At 45.0% G+C, this 10,848-nt stretch overlaps 1 protein-coding gene across 2 annotated transcripts in view; it reads right to left on the bottom strand.

The window, feature by feature from the left end:
- LOC102290454 (diacylglycerol kinase zeta) overlaps positions 1 to 4,754 on the bottom strand; it is a gene marked incomplete at its 5' end in the record, with an annotated part of 49,943 nt that extends 45,189 nt beyond the window's left edge. For both annotated transcript variants that reach the window (XM_042226290.1, XM_042226289.1), the window contains 6 exon segments: positions 1,419 to 1,479; positions 2,145 to 2,227; positions 2,610 to 2,708; positions 4,269 to 4,334; positions 4,529 to 4,645; positions 4,725 to 4,754. In XM_042226290.1, the coding sequence (XP_042082224.1) occupies positions 1,419 to 1,479; positions 2,145 to 2,227; positions 2,610 to 2,708; positions 4,269 to 4,334; positions 4,529 to 4,645; positions 4,725 to 4,754 (456 nt within the window).
- Positions 4,755 to 10,848: the final 6,094 nt, after the last annotated feature.

Here is a 10,848-nt window from a genome sequence, read left to right on the forward strand (position 1 = left end):
TAGATTGGCAGACTGGGGTGGTTGTTCCAACTATAGGGGGATCACACTCCTCAGCCGCCCTGGGAATGTCTATGCCAGGGTGCTGGAAAGTAGAGTCATTCCGTTAGTTGAATCTCGGATACAGGAGGAACAAGGTAATGTTCCTGGTCATGGAACACTGGACCAGCTCTTTATCGGCTCAAGGATACTTGAGGGTGCATGGGAGTTTGCCCAACCAGTCTACATGTGCTTTGAGGACTTGGAGAAGGCATGTGACCATGTCCCTCGGGCCATGCAATCCTTATACAACCGTTGCAGCTCCGCAATAAGCTGGACTTGTTTCCGGTTGGTGATGTACTCTGCCAGAGCCACCCTCTGCTCTGCATCTCTAGGTGTAGCCAAGTAGCACAAGGCTTTCACTTTGGAGGTCTCAGAATCTCATCTCCGCTTTTCGCAGATGATGTGGTTCTGTTGCCCTCATCAGGCGAATGGAACAGTTCGCAGCAGAGTGTGAAGAATGAGAATTTGATTTCAGCTTAAATATGCTCCGTGTTACACTTTACTTTGCTTTTACTAAGAGACTTTATAGGATATGAATGACATATTTATTGTTTGATTGTTTAGTCCTGTTGGATTATAAATAAAGACACTGCTCAGAAACGGACTGTTCTGTACTACCTGTCTAAACCAATCAAATGGAAGCTAATTAGTGGCTTTGAACATTTTAACTCCTTAGTACAAAAAGTAAGGTTTCCTTGAAGCAGTGCTCAGATGACACTCATGCATTTATTCTGCCAGTCAGAGGTTCATTCAACTAAATCAACCTGCAGCTAGTGTAGCCTGCAGGGACAGCCCTCTAAAGCGCTCTGCAGAAAGTTGATCACTAGAGATTTTGAGCATAAAGAGCCCAAGTCTCCAGTCAGCAAAGGTCTGAGACTTTGTGATGTCAGAGGAAGAACAGCATCACTAAACCAGATCTCATGAGGGGAAGCCGAGCCGAAAGCTTGAAACTGGAAATCTATCCATCCATCTATCAACTTCTAAATAATATGCAAATTAAATACACATTATAATTCATTTGATTTGTAGTTTTACACCCTGATTAAAAGCAAGAACAGTATAAGCAGGGCTCTGTACTACTATTACAGTACTGTTTTATCCAAGCATGAGCTCAGACAAGAAGCAAATGTGCACATTTAAAAAGCTTGGTCCAGCAGGTCCTGGGAGTGCAAAAACACTCGTAGCTAATGATCAGCAATTTACCATACTTTCTTATATCTGAGACTATTTTCAAATAGAGGTAAGAGAAATCATTCCACCTAGTAAATAATTTATTCCCAGGCAGCAGCTGAATGCAAATGCACATGACTTTTGCAAAGTGAACATATTAACACTTAGAGTCCCAGAGAGCATGTCTGTGTGCATGTGGTCATTCTTACAGTGCCGTCTCCTCCACAGGCCAGTATCCTTAGGTTATGGACTTTACGATACAGCTCCAAACTACAAGACAAAGGTCGATGGTTAATTCAGTTCATTCTAACACAGCCGATCAGCAGATATACAGTGGTGTGAAAAAGTGTCCGATTTCCTGGGTTTTTGGTATGTTTGTCACACTTAAATGTTTCAGATCATCAAAAAAATTTATATATTAGACAAGGACAACACAAGTATCATCAAACGAGGGTGGGGTGGAATTTTCCCTTTAATAATAAACAATAATAAACAGCTTCATTTAGTAACTGTATTTAGTGTTTACTCATATTATCTTCTGTTTATCTAATATTTAACTTTGTTTGATGATCTGAAACATTAAGGGTGACTAACCTTGAACAACAAATAGGAAATCAGGAAGGTGGAAAACATTATTTTACACAACATGTATATGTGCATGTGCATGTATATGTGCATGTGCATGTATATGTGCATGTACATGCACATGTACATGTGCATGTACATGTGCATGTATATGTGTATGTACATGTGCATGTGCATGTATATGTGCATGTGCATGTATATGTGCATGTGCATGTACATGTGCATGTACATGTGCATGTATATGTGTATGTACATGTGCATGTATATGTGCATGTACATGCACATGTACATGTGCATGTACATGTGCATGTATATGTGTATGTACATGTGCATGTGTGTGAGACACTAACCCCTCCTTTGGTCCTCCTTGGCTCAGGTCAAACACCTGTCTGGGGTTCAGATACCACATGAAGGACTGCAAAATCTTAGTGCCCTGACCAACAGAGAAGCAGTCAGTCAGACACACTTCGTCACAGTTTTTGTTCCTGTGAGTCCACAGATATGTTCATGTTTGTTTCATTGTGGCCTCAAACATCAGCAGTGACATGATTGATCACTAATGTTCTCTCTTTGGTAATGAGTTAGTTAACTACACCAAGTTATTATTTTACTTTTGTTTAGAATTGACTTTGTTTTAGTTTATATTTTAGTTATTTTTCCAGCTTTTGTCCTGTGGTTTACTGTTTTTATTTAAAATGTAAAACTTTCTGTTGCTAAAAACACCAGATCTAAATCATTTTGGACGAAAAGAGGACTACTACGAGGTCACTGACTGCATGCCTGCGCTGGTGTGGATCTGTTTCAAATCTGAGTACCTGGTTTCCTCCACTCTTGGGATTGACAAACACAAGCAGGGGTTTCATAAGTGGTGATGGGATGGGTCGGATTATGAATGGCTTCCACTGCCGCCCGTCCTGTCAGAGAAAAAACAGGATCTGCTCAGATGGTCAAAAGCACAGCAGCTGTTGTTCACTGCAGTATTTAGAAAATAGAATTAAGGACCGAAAACTAAAAGCTATTTTAGCTTCTCATTAGAAGACATCTGAAGGTTTCCTGTGCCAAACTAAAAGCAAGTCATGTCCTAAAAAACAGGCTTTATTAACCAGTCATCATGACAGAAACAATATTTAATGTGTGACTGTAGAACAGTGCAGACTGTTCCCGATTTGCTGCCTCCTCATAAACGTCCTGTTACACATGAAGTGAACATGGAAGAAGCTCTGCTTTGACTTTATGAGAATTCAATAAACTGAGTGCATCTTACGCACACTCACATCAACATTTTACTAAAACAAAAAACTAAAATAAAAATAGAAGGAAATAGAACTAGAGTTAGAAAACAGACTGATTGTGGTATTACAATCAATTACAATCATCTATAGCTATTCGTAAAAACATCCATCCATTCATCCTCTTATCATTTTCAGGGTCGCGGGGGGCTGGAGCCTCTCCCAGCTGTGGCTGTGAAGGTCCTCAGCCTCCAGGTCATCGAAGTTTGAAAGAGGAGTGAAAGAAGCATCTATGTCCGCTGTGACGGAACGACCATCTTTGAACAGAGGGCGGGGCTTACCACACCAACTGTCTGCCATCTATGATACAGCTTTGAGATCCTTCCCAGACGCCTTAACGCCCACTCACATCCTGGGCCACTTGACCTCAGGAGATCACATGATAGGGTGGGGCCAGGTCTCACAATGGGCCTTGGGGACACTCATAGGGCTTAAATCTGGGACTCTCCACCAATTGTCTCTTAGAACTGAGGAGTTTCTTCGGTTCTAAGAAACGTCTTCAAGAAACTCGAACGTCCAGACGCTTTTCTTTCCAAGCTCCTCAGACTACGATGACCGAGAAGCTTCACAGACGCTGGCTGTGTCTGTCCCAGCTGGGATAGGCTCCTCCCTATATTAGCTGTCTAGGGGGAGGGGCAGGGTACACCCTGGACCGGTCGCCAGTCTGTCGCAGAGCTAACACGTAGAGACAAACAACAACTCACACTCACATTCACACCAGTGGGCAATTTAGAATGACCAATTAACCTGACCCCACTAACGTCATGGAGAGTGGACGGAGGAACCCACGCAAACCTGGCCAGGTGGTGGAACTGAACTCAGGACCTTCTTGCTGCGAGGCAGCAGTGCTCACCACCGCACCACTGTACTGCCTTTAATGGAGTCATATAGCATCTTTACAACGTGTATAAATGTAGGTAAGGCACTAACGTTGATGCATGGACTGTACAAAGATGTCAGCATGTGAACCGGGGCTGAGCTTGCCCTCCGTGTTTGGATGATATCATCGGAAACGTGCTGTTCAAAGGTTCTTTTTCCAAAAATAAAATATATAAAGTGTTCGTGTGTTGATTTAAGATGACAAAGACTCACAAACACGAGACAGGCTTTGCTGTTTGCTTAAGACGTCAGAGTTCAAACTTCCTCTGCAGTGTGCCTTAGCCCACCCTGTAGCACAAGACTAACCTCTTTTTTGCTGCTTTTCCTCTTGAACGATGTTCTCTTTTTCTTTTTGCTGGACTTCATCGATGACTGTGAGATAGAGAAAAAGCAGCTGATTTCACATCATTTCATCAGGATGTACTGCCATCACTACTCCCCACAGTTCCTTAAAGTCCACTTAAAGGACCTGCAGTAACATGAAACCACTGATCTGACTGATGGCTGCCTGAATGACAGCAGACAACAAAATGACCTCATAATTGAAGCACTAAGAACAGCGTTACCTGATGGCGTTTGACCCGAATTATCCATGTGGGTGGAACTATGAGGGCAGCATGAGCACCCATTGGACAAGCTTCCTCAATTTGCTGCAGCATGAAGCAAGAAACCTTGTTGTGGTACTAATGGAAGAAATGCATGGTTATAATATGTGCATTTATTGAGCTCTGGAGACATGAACGGCATCAGTTTGGTACCCACAGCCTGTTTGCACCACGAGCAGCTGATGGCAACAATCTCTTTACTGTGGAACGCAAACTTCTGCTGGAAGCCCTGAAAGCACAGAAGGAGAAACTGCTATAACAATTAAACTTGTTTCCACTCCTGTTCAGTTAAAGATGCAAAGCAGATGTTTAGGACAACAGCGCTACTGCTCGTCAGTAAGACAATCATTTCCACACCTTCCCACACTGTCTGCATTTGCCTTCTTGTCGTCTCCGATGCACCCAGTGATGGCGAACCACAATGGGCTGAGCACACACAAAAAAACAGCAGAAATTTACAACACTCAGAATTCAACGAACATGAGTGTTTATAGCTGTGACTGTACGATGATCCAGCTGCAGCAGCAGGTTTGAACCCCAGAGAAAGAAAGAAACCAGAACTCACCTCTCGAATATTTCTGGATCCTGATTCTCTGAATGATGGTTTACACCTGAAATTAATCTGGAGCAGAGAAGAAGAAGAGGGTTACCGGGGTCTAACGGCACAGCTGAACACTGGGCCTCTGACTGGCACACTTCCTGGGTAAGCAGCACTGACACGCCTGTGGGACCAGGCCGGTTAGGTGTCATGTGTCTTACAGTTAAGGGTCGTGACTTCCTCAACAGGACTCGCTGACAGAAAGGAACAAGCAGACGGGACCCCCCAAGCAAGAATTACGTCACACAGGTGTGACGACACACATCTTTAGTTAGCACTGTGTAGCGCTACCTCCATCCTGGCATTGTGTCTGCAACCAATCGTGGCCCTTTTTGATAGTTTCCTACACCAGAACACTTTCAGAAAGCAGCTTCAGATCAATGACCTCCTTGTGTTTTCAGATCAAAGCACCCAAACCGTCAAGATTATCAGATCATCACACCACAAGAAAAACGAGAGGACCAAATTTGAAGGATTTCAGAAAAAAGGACCCTGACAGAAGAAGAATTTTCAGAGGACGTGTCTGCCCTGGATTAGCTTCCACGTTGATTCACTCAGTGTCTAAATACCTACACCTGTTCCCAGTGGAAATGACATCTCCATCAACAATAATTATTTTTGAGTGGCATATGCCAAACCACCCCTCATCCCATGCTGCTGTGCAGTGATTCATTATAATAGACTGATGTAAGGTTCAGAGCACCCACGATCAACCTGTGCATCAGGCCGAGGATCAGAGAGGAGGAGAGAGGACAGAGAAAGAAGACAAGGACGAGTTCTGTGTATCTCACTCTAAAGCTGGGGTCACTGACGGGTAGCGTGGCATCCATAAGAATAGCTTTAGAGCCGGGAAACTGCAGATCAGACAGGACGCTCAGTCAAACACAACCTGTTGTCCTCTGCTTACAAATGATGAATTCGACTGCACTGACATACAGAATCATCACCAGCTGCAATCAACACTGGATCCGTGTTAGTGTGTCCAACTCCAGTCCTGGAGAGCTGCGCTCCTGCAGCTTTTAGATGCATCCTTGTTCCGACACACCTGAATCTAATGAATGGTTTGTTATCAGGCCAAACGTGATGGCTGCCGAAGAGGGAATCCAACCATCGGATTCAGCTGTGTTGGAGTAGGGATGCATCTAAAAGCTGCAGGACTGGAGCTGCACACCCCTGCACTAGAGAGCGTTCAGTTTGCTTCACACTTCTCTGTGATAATAAAGGCACAGAGTCTCTGGGACAGAGACTCACCTTACTGGTAGTCATAAGGACTAATATACACCTCTGTGTCTTCATGTATCCTCACAGGCAGCGTTATACCTTCTCCAGTTGTTCTATGCAGACGGTGTGAGCGACGATCTTACAGGCAGCACACTTCCTTCGACTGACAGACTTTTGCTAGAAAGTAAAAAGGGAAAAGGTGATCAGCTCTGAATAGAAACATTGATTAACAATTAAATCACATGAACAGGAGAAAAAAAACAGGGTTCTTGTGTTGTAGTCGTTCATTTGCTTTATGAGGCTCAAAGAACAGCAGTCACTATGAAGCCTTAATTCCATCTATGACCACTGGGAGACAGTCCTGCACCACGTGAGTGAAACCACCACAGATACACAACATAGCAATGATATGACTTGACAGTATCTAAAAATATGACGGCTTTGTGCGTGTGATACAGCCAGCATGTGTCTGACAGTGATATGAGCTGACACGGTGCTGCAGGAGAGCAGCTTCAGTGTGCATGTTATTATTATAGAAACACAGTGTTTACTATCCCAGATGAATCAAAGCACTCAGGGGTTCAGGCCTCATACAGCCAGCAAATGGAAATAATAACTTTTCAGTCCAGTGGCTCAGGAGGTGGGCAGGTCTCACTCATATGCACACATTACAAGAACTATATTATCTATTGATTTACTTGTCGCTATGTCACTGAATGATAAGACAGAATACAGGAGAACCCAGGACGAGTTCATGGTTCAAACACAGAACAGCTGTTTTCAACAGAACCCTGTTATTTCCTTGTGATCGGACACTGAAGGCAGCCTGCAACCAGCACCGCTCTCCCCCACAGCCTGTGGCACCGACTCGGCTGCATCTTTTTACAAACCTTTGGACTTTTCACATATTTACAGATGTTTACAAAAGCAGCACTGCACTGATTTTTTTTTAAAACACAGTAGTGAAAATGCTCTCCCATCACCAACTGAAAAGGTCAAAGGTCATTTGCATCTGATTAGTCAACATTTTTATATTCAGCCGATGCCGGCTGAGCCCTTCAACTAAAATGAGGCCTGTGAGATTTTGGCTATTTGATTGTCCCTGACCGGCCTGAGTGAGGTCGACGGGAATTAGGATACAGACAGAAACAAGTATACGTCATGCAGGTTTCTCCAGCCACCAAACATGAATGAGTGCATGAGTTTACAGATGTACTGTAAATGTGGTGGAACAGCCTGTGGGAGATATTGGCTTGCTATCCCTGAACGCTAACGGCTCACATTAAAAAGAGAGACTGATGCAGAATGTAAAGTTTTTAATAAGAGCTGCACTTAAGTGTTTATGTGGTAGTGTCAGAGGTGGAGCTGTGTGCTTAGTTTGTGGAGAGCACGCTGCTGTGTTTAAACTACCATTACAAGACTGAACATGCAGAGAAACACAAGAACTCCACTGATCCAGAGCAGAACGAGCCAAGCAGACAATGTGGACGGTTTCTCCTGGAGACAGAAGCTGGCATGCTTGGATAGGCTAGGTGTGCTAGGTTGTTCTAGTCTGAAGGAGGATCTTGTTGTCACTAATGCAAATGTCCTTCACATCTCCATCTCAGAACTTGGATGCACGTGTTCGAGCCCAAACACCCTAGATATCGCTCGCCAATCAAGAAAAACAACTGAAAAACTTCAGATGAAGTCATTAAACTACAGGCAACATAACAATCTCACTCTATAGAAAGTTAAACCCTGAAATAAATGGGAATTCTGTCAAAGGGTTTTTGGGAATGTTGACTAAACCGTGATAAAATGTTGGAGTTCTTACTGTGCAAGTCTCACATGTGAAGATTGTAACGTCTCTTCTTACCAGCAGCACTTTATAAAGACGCCGAGTGCAGCTCATTGCTCATTCAGGGTGTCCCGTTAGGACTAGGGATGGGTACCGATATCCGGTGCCATTATAGCATGAACGGTAGTAACCTGAGCTGTGATACACTTTGGATACTAGCCAATCATTTTACCTTTCCAAGGATAGTAGGCGGGCCCAGGTTCTTTTAGAGCAGAGCTACAGATTAAAAATGCCCAAGGCGAAGCGGTCAAAGTCTGGCTGTACTTCACAGCAAAAGATGCAAACTCAGCAGCAACAAGTGCTTTAAGCTGATACTGTGATACTGTCAAAGGAGGTAACACCTCGAATCCGATGAAACACCTGGCGACGCATAGCGTTTTTTAAAAGCCGAGAAATGCGCCGTATTTGATAGCTTGCTGCGAGACCTCACACTGAGCACATCTACTGCGGGTGTGGTAAATCTCCATTAGTGAGTTAGCGCGGATCGCCCCGTGCGTGGGGCTAGATGGTGGTTATCATTTTGCAGAAAAAAAGAGACTGCTAAAAATAAAAACATGAGAGGTTTGTGTTCTCTATTCTTTAAGCACCGGCACCGTTTCAAAAGTACTGGTTTGGCACCGGTATCGGATAAAACCTAAACGATACCCATCCCTAATTGGGACTGGGAGTGTGATGCACACCTGCTAACTGGTGGTGCTAGCTGGTGGTGCTCATAGCTGTTTCCCTGCGTCCACAGAAGCTGGAAGGGTTGACCAGTCTAAATTCTGCTTCTTGTTGCTTCCAGTAACTTGTCATTTGTTTAAAGCTGTTGCCAAGAAAACTTAACAGTATGTTTGCTGAGCAGCCAGTACACACTGTGCAGGGAGATGCTTTCACACTGATCTCCTCCAGATTCTTATGCGTGTTCTCCGTAAGTCGGTTGCTTAGTTGTTGATGTTAATGCAAGGACTTGTAGAAAGCAGCAGACATTGAGCAGGTGCACGTGGAAGCATGCGACTGTATAAACATTCAGTGTAACACAGTAAAGAAAACCTGGAGCCATGTATAAATCACACTCTACCCCAAACAGAACAAAGCGCAGTGAGTGCAGGCGGCTGCACAGAACTCGGCCGGGCTGGAAACACACAGGCAGATACTAACCAGTAATCTGGCAATACAGTGCTGTTCTCCCACATAGCAGTAGTCTCCAGACACGTTTGTTTCAAACCAGATATGATCTCCATACACAGCTACCTCCTACAGAGACAAACATGGAGAGAGACAAAGAAGAGCTAAGAAAAGGACAGAAGCTGAAAGAAGAGCTGCGGTTCCTACGGCCCGTCAATGAAAGACCTGAAGTATCAGCTCACTGATGAAATGTGCACAGTGTTTGACAGAAGACATTTCTAATCACTGTGAAAAATCCTGTGAGTGAACCACGATCAGCTAGCAAGAAAAAAAACCCATACCCAAATGTTAATATTTCATACAGTATGATTCAGTCTAATGTGCTTCTCATTGGCAGACACAAGATGGACTGAAGACCCACTGTAATGCTTTCCTGATTCCTAAGCCTATGAAAGCCGTAGCTTTCCCTCTCCTGATAATCCAGCAGTCTGACATGGCATAAAGAGCCGACCCTGTACGTCTCCGTCACACTCACAGTCCAGTCCACAGTGCTGGAGATGTTTGCTTCTGGGTCGGTCCTGGTCACAGAGGATGTGCTGGGCTGACAGGGGAGATGGTGCAGACCGGACTTGGCTATGGCTTTTCTGGAAACACAAAGACCAGGAAAACTGTCAGCGTCCGAGAAAACAGAGAAAACGCAAAGTCGTCAAGGTAACAAAAGGTGACAGGAACATATGTGGAGGTCTATGCACGCACGCACACACACACACGTACACACGCACACACACACACACACACACGTACGCACGCACACACACACACACGTACGCACGCACGCACACACACACACACATGTACGCACGCACGCACACACATGTACGCACACCACATACGCACGCACACACACACACGTACCACGCACACGTACGCACGCACACACACACACACACACACGTACGCACGCACACACATGTACGCACGCACACACATGTCACAAGAACACGACACCACACACACACACACGTACGCACGCACACACAACACACACGTACGCACGCACACACATGTACGCACGCACACACAGTACGCACGCACACACACACAACGCACGCACACACATGTACGCACGCACGCACACACATGTACGCACGCACGCACACACACACACACACACACGACGCACGCACACACACACACACACACCACGCACGCACACACACACACACACACACGTACCACAGCAGCACACACACACACACACACGACAGACGCACGCACACACACACACACACACACACACGCACACACATGTCAACTGCAGCGCCCACGCACACACAACCAAAACCAACACACACACACACACCACACACACACACAACACTCTCACACGTACCACGCACACACCATTACGCACGCACACAGCAACGCTCTTCACCATCACACACATGTACGCACGCACACGCACGCACACGTACGCACGCACACACACACACACACACGTGCAAGCAGTCGTGT

This window comes from Haplochromis burtoni, unplaced genomic scaffold, assembly GCF_018398535.1.
Source record: "Haplochromis burtoni strain Fernald_Lab_line unplaced genomic scaffold, NCSU_Asbu1 Contig_205, whole genome shotgun sequence".
Taxonomy (NCBI): Eukaryota; Metazoa; Chordata; class Actinopteri; order Cichliformes; family Cichlidae; genus Haplochromis; species Haplochromis burtoni.